The sequence below is a fragment of the Eutrigla gurnardus genome (genome assembly GCF_963514095.1).
Source record: "Eutrigla gurnardus genome assembly, chromosome: 4".
NCBI classification, from domain to species: Eukaryota; Metazoa; Chordata; class Actinopteri; order Perciformes; family Triglidae; genus Eutrigla; species Eutrigla gurnardus.
Window position 1 is genome coordinate 16,972,476 of NC_139918.1, and position 20,809 is coordinate 16,993,284.

Below are 20,809 nucleotides of genomic sequence, written 5' to 3' on the forward strand. Positions count from 1 at the left end.
ACAATAACCGTTACCACAAATACATGTTTTGATGATTGAGTGTATTGTTAAAAGGACCAAACTAGCAGTTTTCATATTTAGGCAATTAACTACAAATTTTCAAAGCACACCAAAAAGCGTCTTTGTTGCTTCCACGTAGCGTGCTATGAAAATCATAGTAAAAGTGAAAATGGATAATGTAGCTGTGAGCCGGGACCATTTCACAAAAAAAGAAATGTTGGTGCATTCAAGGATGTTGCGACATACTCCCTAATCAGTATCTCCTGGGAGCTGCATTACAATAGAAGAATAACAAAGTGGGGCCAATATTATTACATATTTGCCTAAATTGTCATAGATGTATCTATATAAATAAAAAAATAAAAATATATATATATAAATGCTATACATGTTAAACCTTAAGTTTGCATTTAAAGTCATCATGCTGCAGCCTCTATTTTTAATGATATGCAGAGCAATGACAAAACAAAGAATAAGCTGGTGACTGAACTGCACTGGCATAACCTGAAAACAATGGCCTGGAATGTAAATCAAGCTAACATCCTATTGCATGCTTTATTAAATGATCAATTAATGTTAAGTAGGAGCAAATTGAACGCTGTAGGCAACTTAAACATGCACATAACCACCAGTATTGTCCTTCAAAGAATGATAATGGGTGATATCATGCATTGCTCCAAATGAATAAGTCACAGAAAATGAGGTAGAATAATTTCATTTTACTTAATCTTCGGGTTTTATATCAAATAAAAAGTATTGGGTTCACCTTGTAAAAAAAAAAAAAAAAAATACCATGTAGCTGTTTCTAAGTGTAAAACCAAGTAGTCCTACAGACTCTAGCTGCATTATCAGTGCTGACTACACCTTGCAGGTAAGGTTTGTCCATTAAAAAGGCAAAGGTCACGAGTACAAGGGCAGGAACTCTCGATAGGCAAGACAAGGACTGACTGTACTCTTACTAGTTATAATTCAAGTTGGGCCACAGCAGATTGACTATGCAAGGTAATTAGGAGGCACACCAGCAAAACGGTTCCACAAATCATTCTCATGACTCAAATGTAGGCAGTTGTGCCTGAAAACAGCCCCTCACCCTCTACAAAAGTTCTTCATGTATGATAGTATATGATAGTTTCCTTTGAATGCCTAAACAACTGGGCTGAATTAGGCTTGAAATGAAAAGATGCCACTATCTGGCTGTGGCAACAGGACCGTAAACACAAAAAAAACACTTAACTTAAGCAAGGAAAACGTTTCACACATGTTTTTTTTCCAATCCATAGCTTCTTTGCCACACAGCACCATTAACTAGTCATAATGACGCAAGTAGTGATTGGCACCTCCTTCAGTTAGTCAACATAGCACGAAATCTAATGTGAAAATTACTGGCAGGCGTTGACCTGCAAATATGATTTTATTATATAATTTATTTAATAAAGCATTTCCTCATCTGTGAATTGGCTGACACGTACAGCACTTAAACGCATCATCATTTAACGGCATATATTAGCTAGCACAAAGCATTTTGCCCTTTTGTATCACAGCAGCCTACCACATGAACTGGATCACTTACATTGTTGATTAAGTCATTTCAGCTTATTCAACTAATATTCTAAAACACTTAAATAATAAAAGAATCCACCATCACACATACATGGAGCATTCGCACAGTCAACCACCGGCTACAGATCTGGTTTACTAGCCTTGTGGTTTCCTGTAATTACTCTTATTAGAGATTAAGAGTGCAAAAAGCAGATGAAAGAGGGCTAAAAATCACAGAGAAGAAAAGTAGAAAAGGAAACAAAGGCCTTTATATTGTATATTGCAAATACAGGCAAAGCCGTTCCAAAACAAGTTCCAACAGATCAAGTTAACCATTCCAATTTACCAAATAATTACAGACTCTACCACTGAAGGACCAAGTGAAAAAAGCAACTCACAATTTCTATTCAATGTTTTAATAAATTGACCAACACATTTCCTTTATGCTAACAGACTCCATCCAAGATCCATCCAGACATATAATTTAATTTAAAGTATTTGATGCAGGATGCTTATAGTTGCCAAAAGAAAAAACACATTGACAATGCTCAGACCTTTAATGTGAGTGAGCTTTCATGTCACAATGTCAGGAATTCTGTCTGTTCTGTTTGGCTCTCAGAGGGCTGCCTAGAGCACAATGATTTGGGGAGGGGGCAGCCCATCCAGATAAGGCGCTCTTCTCTCCAAGCAGGATTTATTTAGGGGGGTGAAGATAAGGGCGACAGGCTTGGAATACTGTGCTAAAGGCCCGCCCAGAATGGATGGTGGTAAGGCGCAGGCCAAATGTCACCATCACACAACACACACCAGAGCTTCTCTTGGAAAAAAATGTTTAAGTCTAACAGTGCTATACTCCAGACGGAAAGCAATGCCAGCGCAGACTCAGGTACAGAAACATGGCCAGTAAAAGGCTTGCATTGTGCATTCTGATGGAACCTATTACTCATAGCCAAGCATGTTGGCTGCTTTATGAGTTAAATGTCCTGATTCACAGCCCTCAGAAACATGAGTCTTCAGTCCACATAATTTTGGTTTATGGGTAGAGAGAAGAGCCCACACCCAGCTACCTCAGAGTTGCCTGCCTGGTCTCAACTCTCTCCAGACGTGCCGAATGGCTTTGGGACACACAGGGAACTCCAGGCCAGTCAAAGACAAGAGGTTATTTGATTAGCATGGAATTTTATTAAGCTGTGGGTGGAGTTGCATGGTGGCAGAGAGAGCCTCAGCAAAAGGCCTCCATTCATTGATCATGCGAGATTGTAGAAAGGGGAAAAAAGAGGAACAACACCCTTGTGTGTGTGGCTGCCAGCAGGAACAGTCCCCACAGCTTTTTGCCATTAAAAATGCAGAGCGTGTGCACTTTTAGGTGAGTTTAATTACCTGTTTCTGCAACAGGACGGGAGGTCACAGAGACTAAGCAAGTTTTCTTTTCAAAAGAGAGCTATCTACAGCAGCCTATACACAAACACTTCAAGTTGGGTGTATGGGTGGGGTTTTAGGACAAGCCCCCTTTCTCGCAAATGCATCCCATATCAAACAATCAAGGAATCATGAATCAAAGAGAATGACTATATGAAAACAGCATCTGAATGAGCTACAATGAAACTAATGTATATGCAGACTTAAGAGCTGCCGGCCATTCCTTGTTATTTGAACCCGAGGTGAAAACTCAGTCATACCTGTGAACAGAAAGCGTGAGTGTTTCATCACACCAAACATTGCAGTGCAACTGCTCCTATGAGTCACTGAGAGACAAATCCTTGTGAAAACACTTGCGACTGTCACCCAAGCTGAATGGATCCTGATATCAACAAACACTCGACACACCACAACATCCCCTTGGGATCCACTCCACAGTGAGTCACTTCCATAGAGTGGATGTACTAAAACAACCCATGAAGGTGTAGCTTTAGGGTTAAGCACGTGGCAGCAGCCGCCTTTATTTCCTCAGATGGGAGAGTCACTTCATGAGTTGTCGCCCATAGACTGGAAGCAGCCAGGGCGACCTCCAGTCAGCAGGTGTACTGGATGCAGCTGGAGGCCTGCAGGTTACAACAGGCTTGCATGCAGCCCATCACTTCAAATGAAGTGATACGTAGAATCTAGACAAAACAGCACAAACCTACCTTGTAATCTAAATTTTTAAAAAACCCAGGGGTGACACCATACAGCAAAATCAGTGTGTAGTGAGTGGCAAGGAAACCAATGCAGTTGATCAGATATAACGTCACGATTTGTTTTAACTGGCCTTACCAAAAATAATCTGACAGTGTGTGTTGTGGAGAACAGAAGTACGGCTGCCATCTGTCAGTCCAGTCCAGCCGCCATTGATTTTAATTGGATATTAAAACTAGTTTATCAAGTTGCATTACTGACGATGCATGGACGCCGTTGAACACCGATCCTACTGCTAGCAATTACCGCTTCATTGTTTTGGCTGCGACTTCATAAGTGCACGGCACCAGAGTTTCTTCAAACTGCTGATTGTTTTCTTTTAGCAAATCCGTAATACACATACAAGCACGGACTGGTATTGGTCGTGATTAAGCGTGTGAGGTAAACTGGCATGTCGGAGTCGATATCAACACATTCCTTCAGTGACAATTGAGACTACTTGTTGGTCTGGGGGGGAGAAAAAAAATCTACACCAAGGAGTAGACTGGCCCCGAATGGTTGACTCGCTAGCTGCCTAGCAAACTAGCAAGCTACAAACTTACCAGAAGACAATCCGTGTTTATTTCCGACTTTGGGTCCTTCAACATGGCATCGATTTTTTCAAATCGAGCCGCCATACTTCCCCCAGCAGACATTTTTGCTGTTAAAGTTAGCCCCGCTGTTGGGTTGTGAAGAAAAACAGCTCACTTGCGAGGCAGAAGGCTGGCTAGCTAGCTTTAGCAGCCAGCAGTAGCTAGCTAGCCAAATGTTCCTTTCTTCGTGTGAACTTTACACCCCACTTCAAAGAAAATACATCGTTCTCCTTGAGCTCTCACAGACGATGAAACGTTTAAGATTGCGCTGGATGTACAAAAGCCACATTTTCAGAGTCGAAAGATGTTTTTTTTCCCCCGGTATGAGTGGCAAACAACTTCAGTGGCAAAAGATAAATGCGGCGACAGATTAGTCAGCCTCCGCAGGATGCCACTGAGGATAAGGGCTTAAAATGTTGGTGCATCCGAACAAAAGGCAATTAAAAGTTAAATGTAACGTCTGTTTGTTCGTGGAGACGTTAGTCCGGGCCCGTTCCCATGGCTGTGCCAGGCCCTTGCTGAAAACGACAATAGAGTCTGACAGCTCAAAAGTAGAAGTGGTGGGAAAAAAAACTTCTGCTTCTTCCAAATTTCGATCAGTTCAAACGCGGTGTCGTTTCAACGTTTGACGGCGGTCCTTCCGCTGCGTCCGGTCCACTGTCACTGGCTGCCGACCGTTTCCCCCTCCGCACTGTTGAAGCCCTCAGATCGAAGGCATACAAATCGGGTTTAGATGTGTGTTAGTTTTCGGAAGGAAAAAAAGCAGACGATGCCCGATTTTCTCCCACAGCCTGACCAACATGTCCGCCTTCCTGTTCAAACACCCCGGAGAAGCAACTTCAAAATGTCAAGTACTGCGCATGCGCCCTGCCGAGGCGCATTCAAAGAGTTCACAGGCTGAAGAAGGCAACATGTTGCTGTTTCTACACGTTACGATGAAAACGTGAGTATCTACCATATCTATCATAAATCAACCACCCGAACTAAAACAAGAGGGAGATGAAAAACCTAATATTAATATGTATTGTCGTTTCTGAAAGTTAAAATGCTTAATTCTATTCTATTCTATTCAATCTATTCTATTCTATTCAGTGACTTATTCAATTATTATCGTCATGGCTTACAGATGCTCTTGCTTATACGACCATGGTCCTATATAATCTGTTCTATCTTCTATATTCTATTATATTCACTGCAGATGATCTTGTTTCAAAGACATAATAAAATAGCCTTTCCTTTTCCGTTCTCTTGAGTTATGAAAATGATTCATGTGGAGTGAAAACACCAATGAAAACAATTAAAAAAGGATTTACTCTGATAAAATAATGATTACATCTATCTATTTATCTGCCTGCCTGCCTGCCTGCCTGCCTGCCTGCTGCCTGCCTGCCTGCTGCCTGCCTGCCTGCCTGCCTTTTCAGCAGTCCCCTCTGTGGGTTTATTCTGCATGTCACCCAACAGAGGGCGGTGTTGTAAAACCTTTATGGTGACAACTCACTCGCGTACTCAAAGTGTTTACTGGACATGCTGCCACGTGCTCTGGGAAATTAGCCTATTATTTTTTTTTATGTGTGGCACATTGTCTCGACCAACGGTGTACTTTTATTTCGTAAAGATGGCGGTGCCCTTTGCAATGCAGCCTGGAATCAATGCATCAGTTCTGTATTTCTGCCAGCAGAGGAAGATATGTATGCCATAAGTGTATATACAGTAGGTTACTTGTGTGTCAATAGATACTTAAGATATGTATGCAATCTCTAGCATATCTTCTGTATAGGCTAATAGATACACCATGTATGTATTGTTTTCAGATCAACAGCAGTGGATTAATGATTAACAAATTATTTTAATTTTAAACGTTTGTGTTACTTTGCTTATTCCCTTCTGAATTCAGGACACTGTGAGGTGGACTATTACCTGGTGTTTCATTACAAACTCTAGTGGGAGGACTCTGCGTTAACGTTTACTGTAGACTTATTATGGGGTGAATTTCACCGCTAGTTACTAGGTTCGTGCCTGACTTGCTGTTTTCATGTCCCCGTCTTAGCAACGAGCCGAACTGAACCAAACGGTCCGTACAGTAATTTCCTGACGTCACTTGGCGGCTCCCTCGGTGCGCAGATCAGCTGTGGCGTGGCAGAGCGGAGCGACCAGCAGCAGCAGCAGCAGCAGCGCCGTGGAGGTGGTGGTTGGTGATGGTGGTTGGTGTTCAAGCCAGGGACGCACGATTTAACCCGCAGACCCCCGATTCTACGTGGACATGGCCGTGTGACGCGTCTCCGCGCGGATCAAGGTAGGCGCTCGCGCTGCTGCTTCCCCTCTTGTCCGCACCACTTGCTTCCATAAATGCCACGAAAAGCCAGAAGAGAAACATGTGAACGACCACGGAACAGGGTCGTGGTCGCGCTGAAGCCTGCGGGCGACTCACGTCACCGGAGCCGAAACATATTCGAGTTTGTTTCGTCGGTCGATTTGTGGTATTAAAGCTGCCGGGTGAGAAACCGCAGGGGGTTTCAGAGCGAAGGGGCTATTAAAGTAGCATGCAAACAAAAGCATAAGCAAAGTCTGTTTGCATGCTCGGTAATACTGAGGAGGCCTCTCATTTTATACCTGTGTTCCTTATTTTCTTCATTATATGTCCACAAATGAACAAGCCTGTGTGGCTGTCACGAATGTGTCCAACCTCCTGTCTAATGTCCTAATCAGCGGGCGACATGTAGCACCTAACTCATGTTCCAGTGTAATATGAGTGTCAGGGTGGAATTTAAATTGTGTCAAACCTGTTGCAGGAGATAAATCCAGTGCAACTCCTGCAGTGCCTCAGGTCCCATTTCTATGTAAATAATATGTTAAAATGCAGATTTGTATCATCTTATTTCATCTTTACATTATGAAATAATGTATCCTGTGCTGCTGATGAGTCTTTGTTAACAAAGTCATGTCTAGTATACCCGGGACCAGGCGGTTTACATGTTTGTCTGTTGATTACAGTTGCAGTTGCCTCAGGCTCTGTGTTGAAACAGGCTTCAGCAGCGTAGATAAAGTCCCATCAGATAACCAGGACGGGGAGATGTTTTTGGTGGTTTGTCATTGTAATTACAGGCAAACCGGTCTGTCTTGACTGCATCTAATCTGACATACCGTGTTTCATGTCCCAAAGGTTGCATTCCTCCTGTCTCCACTCAAACCCCCCCCTCCTCTTCTCTACTTTCAAAATGTCATTAGAGCTAATGACAATTACATGCACATCACAGGATCCCACAGACTACAGCAGAGTGGCTCAATTTACCAGACGTGGCAAGCTCACTAATGTTTTTTTTATTTTTTTGGCCAGGGTGCATAGAAATATGTCTAAAAGCCTGAGTGTTGCCAAGTACTGCAGATTTGTGATGTCTCGACATTTCTTCTGCAACAAATCAACTTGAGAAATGACGTCAGACGGGTAGCAGGGTGTCCCGTGAGTACATGTAGGAGTGTGGATTAAGAATACACTGGGTGGCCTGTCTCACCTAGAGCATGCGCAGCCCTGTCATAGAGGGCAAGGGCTGGAGGGGTCAGGGGGCTCCGAACGCTGACCATCTGGTCCTTGGGGAGGTGGGGGGGGGAGTGCTGGTTTCCTCCCTGGCTGTCTTTGTTCACGGGGAACAATTGGGAGTTAATCTGGGAGGAGATGAGTAAGGCCCACCGCTCCTGCCCTCGGACAGGTTTCTCTCTTTAGCCTTGAAGGAGACATCTCTCTCCCAAGTTGTTAACGTCTTCAGTGGTTGAGGTTTGGCTGTGGGCGTTTGCTAACGCACGGTTGTGGCGTCTCAACCTTTTTATTTCTCGAGCACAAGTGATTCATCGACTCTGCGACTACAGCGAGTGAGTTTGGGGTGTAGTTTTAAAACACTGTTGCTGAAAATCATTCGTGTGTCATCGTTTCCCTCCTCACGGGAGGTTTTGCTGTAAACTCGTAATTCTGAAAATGGCAAACTTCAACCGTAATATTGAAAGCACATTTTTGATGATGATGCACCAAACTAGAAATTGATTGATGGTAGTTATGGCTCTTTAAAATAATATTTCATCTGGCCAGCAGGCTGTTCAGTCAGCCGTTTATCTTGTTATGGTAATGGGTCCCTCTCTGGGGTTTTTTTTTTTCCAAGTATCATTCACAGTTGTTTTATTATTGCAGAGGACCTGCTGTGAGGCAAAGAGGTTTCCCAAAAAAATGTCAATTTTTCACTTGCAAAAGCTCAGCCAAGCGGCAGACAGACCACTGTTTAATTTGCACATAAATCAGTAGTCACCAGGGTAACAGATCTGTTTATGTTCTCCATCGCTATCATTTTGAGCGCATCAGCACTTCTCTTTGGCTGTTTATTCTATTGTAACATTTTCAATCCACTTCTTATTGCTCTCTGTTGTGACAAACACTCGTGCGATAGATCACTCTGATTTGTATCCGGTGTCATAACAAATAAGGCACACATAACGATTGATTGCCAATCCATTCAGTAACAAGGAGGTTTTCAGTATCTGCCGCTGTCTGAGCCACCTCCAGAAACATATAATTTTTAAGTATTGATCAGCGAGACCAAACCTTTCACAGGGATCACCCTGGCAGATCGTTCACAATACCAATTTGGATCACAAAACCACCACTGGGATTAGTCAGCAGCGCAGGCAGATGCTTCTCTTGATCCTTTCAGAGGTACTTCTGAATGATTGCAGACTGCTCTGATCCTGAGTACAGATGGTACGAGGGACTAAATCCCAACTAGAGAGATCAGTGCTATTGTTTCTCGCTTTTTTTTTTTTTTTTTTTAACAAGATGCGACAGGACCCAGAGAACAGGTGGTCCTCCAAATAATTCAATAATTCTATCGTTCATCGATACTGAGGCAGAGGTCAGGACCAAATCAAATTGTCCCTTTTGCAACATTGTTGTGTTGTCATGGAGATGATTGTTTCATTAAAACACACTATATGTCCTAAAATTGCATGATCAAATACCATTATAATAATAACAATATAAATAAATAATAGAGGTGTAACGATTCATTTGATTAATCGATGAATCGATTGTCAGTCCTATAGATTCTACTAAATCGATCTGCTACAATAAATAAATAGAATGAATCGTTTTGGCTTCACCAATAATCGATATAAATGCATTTAATCGGATGAATCGTGATTCTTACTTATGATTAATGTTTTAATACGTTTAAGACACTCTCTCCCCTGCCAGCATGTAGTCTATTGAATAATGTTCAAAATAACCGAGCAATGTTTAATTACATTTTTGTATGTACTACTTTTTTCTAGAATAAATATGTTATTTTTCACCTTTCAGAAGAATACAGATAGTCTCACTTGCATTATTGCATGTTTATTTCATGGATATAGAATTTTGGTTACAAGTTACTGAATCGAATCGTGGTTTACAGAATCGAATCGAATCGAATCGAATCGTTACAAACAAAAAAAATCGTCCTTGAATCGAATCGCCAACTACTGTATCGTTAATCGAATCGAATCGCTGTGAAGCCAAAGATTCACACCCCTAATAAATACATACATACATACTAACTTAAATAAATAATATTTATAGCATATGGAAGTACTTATTATTATGGTATGCATCGTGTATCTTAAAATGAAATATGTCTTTGCTTATCTGTTCTTATGAACTGTACTGGAGTAAATCAATCATACAAATACATGTAAATCCCATAGGAATTGTGTATTTAAGCACCAATTCCACGTCTCTCTCTCTCTCTCTCTCTCTCTCTGTATTGCTTTAGTCGTAACCATCTAATGCAAGTCAGAATCATTGGGCTAAGTTATGAAGGCTGCTCCGAAGCCTGATAGAACAGACAGAATTAGCTAATTAGCTAATTCATGACCACGACGAGACTTATTGCATATCTGAACTATTTAATGACCTTTTTCAAGGAACACCAGAATATAAAGAGCATCTCGATGCTGACCTGCAGAGCCAAAAGTTTTCCGCATGGATGCTAGTAAACTTTTAACCTGTCCTTTTTTTTATTGAGGGTCAAGAATGCCAGGAACACTGTGTTCACCGGTTACATCCGAGTTTAAGTATAGGAGTATTCACTGACTCTAATGGCGCTGTCAGACGTGGGTTTTTATTTCTTTCTTTCTGTTGCAGGGAGTTTGATCTACGCGTAACTAAAAAGCGGTAATTGATCAAATCTCTCTTAAATAATGCAGCATGAAAGCGACGGGAGGGAAGGCAGAGATAAGGTCTGCAGAGGATAGTGGGGAGGCTGAGGAGGGGGCGATATGGGAGAAGAGGTTAGAACAGATGTGGGGGTGATGAAGAGCGAAGAAAGGCAGCTGGATGCAGACAGCCAGAGAGAAACAGAGCAACATTTTTTTTTTTTTTTTTTTAAGTGAAACCTTACTTTCAATGTCTGGACATTGGATACACACACAGTTAGGGTGGAGAGCCCACAGGGTGGAGGACAATGTGACACAAACAAATGTACTGTATGAAGGCGCATGACACAGTCGACAATTGGATCATTAAAGCCAATCTCACAAAGGCCTGTGCCCCTCCCCCGGCTGAAAGGAGATGTCAAAGGTCTGTGACCTCTTCCATTTATGTGCATTGATGCCTCTGGTGGGGGTGGGGCTTCTCCCTCCGCCATCAGCTGTTATATCTTAGTTTCACCTGCAGGAAGCGGAGCAATTATATACATTTTATTCATGAATTTATTTTCATTTTATTTTCTCCTTCCTACTCTATTTACTCTTCTTGTTGCATTGAAATGCCATTGTGCATATTAACTACTGACAGCTTACTGCCTTCATACTGGAGAAGAAAAACATGCAACGAAATTCTTTTTTTCAAGATTGTTTAGAGCTGAAACAATTCGTCAATAATCACAATATGACATGTCCCATAATGATTCTGCAAAAAAAAGGAGATAAGATAAGATAATCCTTTATTAGTCCAACAGGGAGGACATTTACAGGCTTACAGCAGCAAAAGAGGATAGTGCAAACAACAAAAAATGGTAATTAGTCAATCAATAAAATTCATCTGCAATAAGTTTAACAATGTGTGTCAAACGTTTCTTCAGTTTTCTGTGCTGTGTTAGCGAAGTGAATAGTTTGAGGTTAAACGTAAATAAGTACATTTGGGCCATGGAGAATTCTGATGCACTTTCTTTCTTTTTAAGATTTTCTGTTATTTATGTTATATATTTAAAAAAATAACCAAATGAGTCAGTTGTAGTCCTATTGTTCCACCAGATAAATGGACAACCTATTTAAATGTTAGATGTAGATGTTGATGGTAAAGCTGAAGGAACATCTTGCCTCCTCTTTGATTTCAAAAAGTCCCAGTAGATAATATTAGTATGTATTATTGAACTGGAAACCAGCAATTCTATTGTAGCTTTCAATTAACAAATCATTTCAATGATTTGGGGTTCATGAGGTTGAAATACATTCTGTTTTACCTTTTAATTAATTCCAAAAGCTGCTGCACAACCCAAGTCTCTTGTGCCTTGCTCTTGTCATTATATCAGACGTTGAATGTGTTCTCTACTGTAATTTGCCGTCCCAAGATGAATTAGCTACGTAGCTTAAAACAAGCATCTCGTCCCTTAATGACTGACCATGAATTTGTGCTGCTGGGTGTCGGGCTACTTCACGCCTCTGCGTTTATTGCCTACACAGGAGTGAAGGGGAAAGGGAAAGGTTGTGAGGGTGAAATTCCTCCCGGCTAAAAAAGGAAAAGAGCCTTATGATGTGGCTTTGAGTGATGGATGAAAGGAACTGAGTCAAGAAGGTTAGGTGGATGCAATAGGTAGAGTCTGGCCTGAACATCCTGCTCCTTGTTGCAAGGCAGGCTGTGTGTGTGTGTGTGTGTGTGTGTGTGTGTGTGTGTGTGTGTGTGTGTGTGTGTGTGTGTGTGTGTGTGTGTGTGTGTGTGTGTGTGTGTGTGTGTGTGTGTGTGTGTGTGTGTGTGTGTGTGTGTGATGGCACTTCCTGTTGTACTATTGGTTATCTCTGATTCTGACATGCTGGGTAAGTCCTTATCTGTCACTGCTGATGTCCTGCTTGACTGACCAAATGACTCAATGAACTCATTCCTTAGTTTATCTAAGCTATTAGGCATTCCTATTCCTACAGCTATTTTGATGCTATATTAAAATGATTAAGGGTGAAAGGTTGGGCATCGAGCTTGAGTGCCTTTGTGTGTGTGTCGGCATGTCAAGGTGACGGAGGAATTTTCAGCCTTTTGTTCCATGAGTTGAACTATATTTGCAGACGTGACAGACATAATGAGGTAATAACCCTGACACTCGAGTTGGATTACAGCCTGAAGTGCTTATCTCATGTCTACAGCGTTCCTCACTCTCTCTCTCTCCCCCCCCCCCCCCCCCCCCCCCTTTCTTTTGAATTCATTTTTCCATCAATCTCTTGGATTTTCACGCGGGCTCCGTTACATCGACGTAGAGCGAAGTGTGCGTCCGGCTCCGCGGAGAGCTCTTTGTAATAACACATGAAACCTGGAAAGCACCCTGCTGAGAACCCCTCCTTGCACTGTACTGTTATGGAACAGTGTGTTCTCACAGTCTGTCCTGCTCCCCTCCTCCTCCTCCTCCTCCTCCTCCTCCCCGTGCACAGATGCCAACCCCAGTGGAACAGCACCGGCGGCCAGAAACGACTGCTCGCTCACATGTCCCCTCTACAGAGTACAGTGTTTGCTGTGCCACAGATCATGGTGCGATTGGTTCATGATGAGGCTGGATATCATTGTTTGCTCCTTGGCTACGAGTGTCAGGTTTGTCTGTGTCAGTTTCTATCTGTTGGTTAATGTGGCGATTGCCTCTCCATTTATCCCTTTGCTTTCTTAATGTTCGTGTCAGCTGCAACACTAAACATAATCAGAAAGCCTCTGTTTTTCATTACATGCCCCGACCAATGAGTGAGGAGCACTGAGACAGTGTTTGAAAAAAACAAATATTTACCCAATGTGGAATCTGTAGTACCCTTGCCCTTCTTTCATGCCTTTTGAGGGTTTTTTTTAATCCCTTTTTTAGTGAGCAAAATAAAATGAGCCCATAAATTAATTTGCACTCAGGATTGTTTTAATTCACTCGCTCAAAATGTTACTTCTGACAGCTGCTTAGTTCTGATAAATGTGAGATTTTATCGCAGTTCTATCTGATAAACGCGCTTTATTTGTCAGCCTTTGACATTTTTTTTTTTCCAAAACTATGACACATCCTGCACTTTTGTGTATCATGGTATTGTGAAGGAGCAGGACGTGTGCTAACAACAGCTGGAAACACTCAGGCTTGTAGCCAGATTTCTCACGTCACCGAGGCAGCACCATTGCCTTTGCCCACATATATTGTCCCTAAAACTGCCGACCCACACCCACACACACACACACACACACACTAACACACACACCAAACAGGACATTCACTCTCTCTCACTCTACTTGCAGTGACACAAGGTCAGCGTGTGTTGATGCTGCCAGGGTTTGTGGGGGAGAAGGCTTTTCCATAGGCTGTCACAGATTGTCCAAGGCTACGGTGACCAAGACCCAGCCCTCTGCTGCGAGGACTCAACGTTCCACTGTGGCAGAGGAGGTCACTCTCTCTCTCTCTCTCTCTCTCTCTCTCTCTCTCTCTCTCTCTCTCTCTCTCTCTCTCTCTCTCTCTCTCTCTCTCTCTTGGCACATCTGCAACTCAACCCTAATCCAGGAAAAAAACAACAACCCAGACAGTACATAGAAAGTATAAAAAAATCTTCTTTATTGATTTTCTCTGTATCTGTGTATTGACTTGACGGTAAAATCAATAGCATTAACACAGACGAGCCTATGGAAGAAGACAGAGTGCTGTGTGTGTGTGTGAGGTAGAGAACCTTGGACGTAATGTATACTATGCATTTCATCTAATCCAGTCGTTTAGTTGCATTCAGCCCTTCTCTTTTAACTTCATGGGTAATTAATAAGAAAATGCTGCGAATCATATTCTATGGCCTTTGTAATCACCTGACCTCAGCCCAGTTGAATGACCATTTTGGGGGAATGAAAAAAGACTTGAGCACATATTTACCTGCAAACAAGTCTCTCTCTCTCTCTCTCTCTCTCTCTCTCTCTCTCTCTCTCTCTCTCTCTCTCTCTCTCTCTCTCTCTCTCTCTCTCCAAAGGGCCAAGATAGCAATGCTTAAACTGCACTATGCTATTAAATCCATTTCCTGTTTTGGACTGGATACAAAATGCATCCTTTTCATCATCGTAGACAGTTGCCCATTTCTAACAGAGTCAGCTGTTCTCCCTGGTTTCAAGTGTTTTTGCTAAGCTAAGCTAATTGGCTACTGGCTGTAGCCTTATCTTGGGACGACATGAGAGTGGTATTGATCTTCTTGTCTGTGTCTCTGCAGTAAAGCTAATGAGCACATTTCCCAAAACTATTCCTTTTGAGTTTACGTTAGTCATTTGTGACCGAGCATAATACACTGTGGTGCATTCCCCACTCCCCCCATAGGCGGTCTTGTGTTTCCCAGGAGTCTGAGGTTTCTGCACAGTATCTATGTTGTTTCTAGATTGGGGCTTTTGTTAACGGAGATCCTGGATGTGTCTGAGATATTCACTTAGCAGGTCATCACTTGGGGCCATGTTCCTGATGTACTCCTGGATCTTGCTTTCATCGTGGATATTGACTCTGATGCTCACTAGTCCTCGGCCGCCTAATGCTGAGTGTACGATCTCAGAGTGCTGGACTCGGGGTGGAAGCCTCCGTGCATGCTGAGGAGCTTTCTTGTCTTGATCTCAGTGGCTTCTATTATCTCTTCCTTTGGCCATGTTGTTGTACCAGCATGGTATCTGATGGCCAGCGTGTTGTGTTGATGGCTCTGATCTTCTTTGCCGAAGGTAACTTGTGCAGTTGGCTTTAAGTTGGCCTCTAGAGTTGTCTTCAACAGTCCCATTGAGTTATTGATGAAGGCTCTTAGTGTCCTGTTGATGTTGTACAGCTCCAAGCATCCCAGGGTCTAAGGCTGTGGCATCAAGTAATAGGTTTTCTTGGAATCAGTCCAGGCCGCGTACAGGTTGGTCTGTCTGGTCTCACAGTCTTGAGTGACTGCTTTAGCTGGTGTTTGGCTCCTCTGGTGTTACTACTAAGTCCTTTCTGGGCCCTGCTCATGTATTGATCCATGTGACTACATATTATCCGGCAGTTGGAAAGAGTTGCTTCCTTCTCGGGGTTCTTCATGGTCGGGACTGTCCGGCCTTGGGTGAACCACTCCAGTATTGTTCAGTCCCTGGGTGGGTCTTTCTGTAGCTCTGATACCTGGTTAACTTATATATAATATATTTTTTTCTATAAATATATATTATATTACAATATAATATCTAAAGAGAGACTGACACCTATTGTATTAGTCACAGCCCAAAGTAATTGGAGAATTCTACTGATGAGGAAATTGGGGTTGGAAAAATATTTAGTTTGAAGGAACTTGCTCTATGCTTAGGGATGAAATATGCTTTTAATTTTAAACAAAAATGACTTGTTTTTGTGAACTACTGTTACGTAGGAACATTTTCTTATGTTGCATATGCTAACTGTTCATTTCAGCATTCTGGCTGTTTTAGGGAGTGTGTTTTTCTTAAACGGTATTTCTGCCTGGTACGCCACACTGTCAAAGCCCTGTCACATCTGCCATTTGGTAAAGTATCTCATCTCTCAGAAGGATCAGTGCGGGATGAAGTGCACCAGGCCTGAATAGGTTTACTGTCACTTTTTCTCCTCCGCAAAGGTTTGTCTGTGGGGTCAAACCCTCAACAAAGGGTGGCCCTGCTCCCATTGTCCCATTAAGACCAAAAAAAGAGTCCTGCTGATGTCATGGCATTTGCTGCTGTAAGAAGGACTGATGGGAATTAAGTGTGGGTCCTGTCACCGAGGGCAACCTGGTGCTTATTAATCGGGAGTGTGGGGGGTAATGGAGGGGATGTGGCAAGAAATTGAGGGGGGTAACGGGGGTGGGGTGCTGCTGATGTAGCAATGCCGCCTGGGGTCAGGAAGAGGGACATGATGGATACAGCTGATCACCCGGTAAGGAAGTTTTGAGGGAAAGGGGAGGAGGCGCCTTCGTCGGGACACTGAGAAGCCTCTTTGTCACGGTGTCAATCAAATGGATTCAAGGTGGATGAGGCTTTTTTTTCAGGAAGGAAAAGAAAGGAGAGGTCCTATTGTCAAAGGTGGGTCTCTCTCTGGACGCCACAACAGACTTCTTTCTTCTGTCCTCTCTGTGAGACCTCAGTGCTAAATCAAGTTAGTGTGTCAGTTGTATGAAGTTTTCAGGGAAGAACTTTGAGTGGATTGTCTGTCCTTTGAGTCTGTGTCTTTCATTTCACTTTATTTGGAGAGAGAAAAACTTTTAAAGCATCCAAAATGTTCATTAAAGACAGACGATTGACGTCTTTATCTTGAACGTGTCGACAGGGTTGGGCTGCAAATGGATATCTTCTTTATGGATTAATCTACTAATTAGTTCTCAGTTAAAGAATGGATGTATATTGATGTGTAAAATGCCCTTATCAGTTTCTTAAAGCTTGCTTTCACATAATTAAAGCAGCAAGTTCTTATATTTGAGAAGGTAAAAACAATTTGACTTATCGACTAAAAGTGTTTGTTGAGTATGAAAAAGTATTTTAATCTTTACAATTTAGATGTTCTTTCATTTCTCTTGGCTGTTTTTTTCTACATTCAAGTAATAATAATAATAATAATAATAATGTAATGTTTTGAATAATAACTGACATTTCCAATATATTTTCCTGCAAACTTATTGGTAATTGTCAGGGAAATCTATTAATATTGCTAATATTATTTCAAAAGAAAAACAGATTTTTTTCCAGGTTTTCCTTTTAATTGTGATCTGCTTATATTAATCTCGTAGACATGAAGTTATGATTGGTGCTCCAAACTTGCCTAGGGCACCAAATTGGTCAGGGGCGGCACCGGGTTTATGAAAGTTTAGCTGACCCAGCGATCTTCGTTATTATGAAACCCTCCGTCTGCCTGATATTTGCTGTGGAGTGCAGCCCAAGCCAATCCCTGGAAACAGAACCTGACCCCTAGTGACCGCCAGTTCTGTCATCTGATAAGAGCCGGTGTTTTGATAGCGTTGTCCCTCTCAACGTGATCCATTGCTCTCCTTTTACACCCCATAACAAACAGGGCTGTCTAAACAACAGTTTATGGCCAAGACAAGGCCTGGTCAACCATCATCAAAGATCTGCTCTGGGATGAGCCTTTAGGTGTGGACCAGATGTTGGAAGAAGCGGCGGCAATGGCAGAGGATGGATCTCAGGATAGGATCAAATACAGGCGAATTAAGAAACTGATGAATACGTGAATTTCCCAATGTTTTCGTTATTTAATATTCATAAAAAGTTGGTTAATATCCATCTAGTCTTACAATAAAAATGTCTATCTTCAAAGAATGAATTTGGCCTGTTACAATCTAGCAAGTGCTGTTTTTTTCCTTCCTTCCCTCCTCTTGCCCTTTACCATTGACCGGTGTTTGACCACCGCCGCTGACAGCTTTACTGTATGAAATAGAACTCATTGTTGTCTTATTCAATATGGCTCTGCTGAATAAGTCCATAAATGCATTAGGGTCCTGTGTCTCTCCCCGTTGTCCCGACTTAGGTGAACTGACGTTCAACCCCGGCCTCGTTGTAAAATGCAGATTGGGTTCACTGACAGGCCTTCCATTTTTATTACACAGTCATGAACAGCGTTGTAAACTGTCACTCGTCCTTCACTTTCATTCACTTCTTCTATCGGGTAGGGGGGGGGCACCATGAGAACTGACCTCTCAGCTCCTGGTCACATTATCAAACAACTGACGGTTTTAACCAAGACATGGTGGAATTTACACTTTTCACATTTCTCACATTCTGTAAAATGTGAATTACTTAAAAACGCGTTGTTCGAATCACCACGACAACACAAACGTTGTAACTGGCCATCGTTTTGGTCGACCCTGGTTTTTTGGAAACAAATAGTTGATAAGTTTGATGAATAAAAGGGTTGATCTCTATGATAGTCGCTCGAGCCAAAAGGTCAAACATTTTCTGGCTGCATCTCTTTGTCATAGGTATGTGTAGAGTGGATTGGGTTTTGGATCGTTGGTTGGAAAAATCAATCTGCGTAAGGTAATAATAGTGGGCAATGTTCACGAGCGACAAGAATTAACAAGAATTTGGTTGTCCATCCTGATTCAAACACCATCAACCTTGACTGCAGACTGTATATTTCTTTATTGAAACTACGATCAGATGATTGCCACTTATTGAACGAAAGACCAACAAATGAATATTTCCTATCCAGTAATACTGCTTGAATTGTACTAATTGTACTGTAAACAAGAAGAGTCCATCCAGGAGTCGGTGACTTTGAAACCAGACTTTCCATTTGGGCTGCCTCAGTTATCCGTTTGGCCCTGTGCCATTAAATGATGCCGACCTTTGTCGGCGGCTGAGATTTAGTTTAAGGTTAAATGCCTTGCCCTTAAACTCATCCACTGGGCCAGAGTGTGTGGCAAGGTCACCACTCCAATCGACCCCGTGTTAACACAAAGGCCGCCTGTCCCCTTAATGAATTAGCGATACTGTTCCTCAGCGAGCCGCCGCGCCGCCCTCCAGCCCCTCGCAGGCCTTCCCAGCCCCGCTGCCCTTTCACACGCACCCCCTTGCCCCTAATTTTTAAATGAGTTTTATAACTGGACAGTAAACTTCCAGTGGCTTAATGATGATGACTTCTTCATCTGCCCAAATGCTCCTTTTGTCCGCCCCTCCTCAGGCCCTGTACCCTGCCCCCGTTCTCTCTGGTCACACCAGGCCTTAAACCCTGGTTCACCCCACTTTATAGTTCCTCAGATAATCCCCTAGAACACACACACACACACACACACACACACACACACACATACACCCCCAGGCTATTATCTCCACTGAACCCTGCTCTGTCTCCTTCTCCCCTCTCTTTCTCTCTGTTGCTGCCGACTTCAGCAATGGCATTCAGCTGGAATGTTTGCCTTTGTTTGCGCGGCCCACTGGAAAGCCATGAATGACCTTAGCTCATCTGCTATCCTCACTAGCACCGATTTGCACTTCAGGGCCCAGCAGGTAGTCTCCCAAGGAGCGGGGGAGAGGGGAGAGGGGCTTCGAAAGAAGGCTGCGGGGCTTTTATAAGGAAATTAGAGCAGCGTACTGCCACCCGGATGGTAAACAGCGGTGCGAGTCCTCACACCTTCGGCGTCAGGTAGCTCACATCGAGCAGGTAGAAAAGGGGAATTTTAGCCGTGGGAATTTTCACGTGGTGGCAGTTTTGTTTTCTTGTTTTTATTTATTTTTCTTTTTTTTTTGACAGTCCAGCCGCAGGATGGTTTTCTTATTATAAGAGTCAGACGTGCTAATTAGCACCTCGGTCGCTACACTTCCTCCCCACCTGACACTCGATATTCGTCCTGCAGCAGCAGATGTGATCAGGTGAAGCCATCCCAATTGTGCTGGGTTAGGCAGGTATTGCTGAGTCAGCTAACTCACAGCTGCGGCGCTCCTCTGGGAATGCAGAGAGAGGGAGGACCCCCCCCCCCTCCCTCCAAGCCCAAATTCCCCCTACAACTGATCATGTGACTCGTCTTTCCTCAGGTGGCGGTTCAGGGATACTTCCCCTTTGTCAGGGACTTTAGCAGCGGCTCAATGCAGCGGTGAAGGATGGGCTTAGGGGCGGGCAAGCATTCAATCCACACTCTTTTGTTTTTTTGTTGTTGTTTTTTTGCACAGTGTCTTTTGAGGCCAAAGAAAATGCTGGGTTTACTCATTATTTCCATTCTAAATGGGAGATTTAAGACAGGCCACGTCAAAGTCAGGGGCTCGGCATAAATCACACCGACAGCTCTTTTCCGCCGGTTGAACTTGTGGCGATGCTGCTATCAGATGGAATGACTGTTTTTCAGATTTTCCCTCTTTCTCACGCCTGTTAACTTACAGTTAAATGGCTTAAAAATGTGAAATATAGTCCAGAGCACTGCTTGAGACTCGATTAACGCCGCTGCCATGTGTGGTCCGAGTCAGCAGTAGGTGGACAAATTTCACAGTCAAACTCAAGCCCAATGTTTAGACAAATGTGTCTGATTGAGAGGAGTGGGTGCAGGAAAAGCCCCGCGAGAACTAATGGAGGCCCTGATTGGCTCGCGCGGGCGGTTTACAGCAGCCGTCACACTGACGGCGCCCTAATATAACCATTGGAGGGGAGGTGAGAAGAGCTGCACACGACTTGATTAAAACAACTGTTGACTGTGTGTCCGTGGTAATGAACTGGAACAGCAGTCACACGGCCCAGCGAAGCAAGAAACCCGGGGCCAAAGAGAGACGTGGACGACGTGACGTTTCTGTTATGACTCCAGAAATCTAACCAGGGTTTATTGTCGTTATCTTGTGTGCAAAGTTGGTATTTTCTATTAAAGTT

At 43.0% G+C, this 20,809-nt stretch overlaps 2 protein-coding genes across 3 annotated transcripts in view; one reads left to right on the forward strand and one right to left on the reverse strand.

The window, feature by feature from the left end:
- rock1 (Rho-associated, coiled-coil containing protein kinase 1) overlaps nt 1–5,126 on the reverse strand; it is a 29,964-nt gene extending 24,838 nt beyond the window's left edge. For both annotated transcript variants that reach the window (XM_084006811.1, XM_084006810.1), the window contains exon 1: nt 4,257–5,126. In XM_084006811.1, coding sequence (XP_083862937.1) covers nt 4,257–4,349 — 93 coding nt within the window. In that variant the 5' untranslated portion in view covers nt 4,350–5,126. The remainder of the gene's footprint in view (nt 1–4,256) is intronic.
- Nucleotides 5,127–5,195: 69 nt separating this feature from the next.
- The window catches only part of greb1l (GREB1 like retinoic acid receptor coactivator), a 39,097-nt gene continuing 23,483 nt past the window's right edge, over nt 5,196–20,809 (forward strand). Inside the window, exons 1-2 of the mRNA XM_084008298.1 lie at nt 5,196–5,229; nt 6,334–6,579. The gene's annotated coding sequence lies outside the window, so the exon portion shown is untranslated. The remainder of the gene's footprint in view (nt 5,230–6,333; nt 6,580–20,809) is intronic.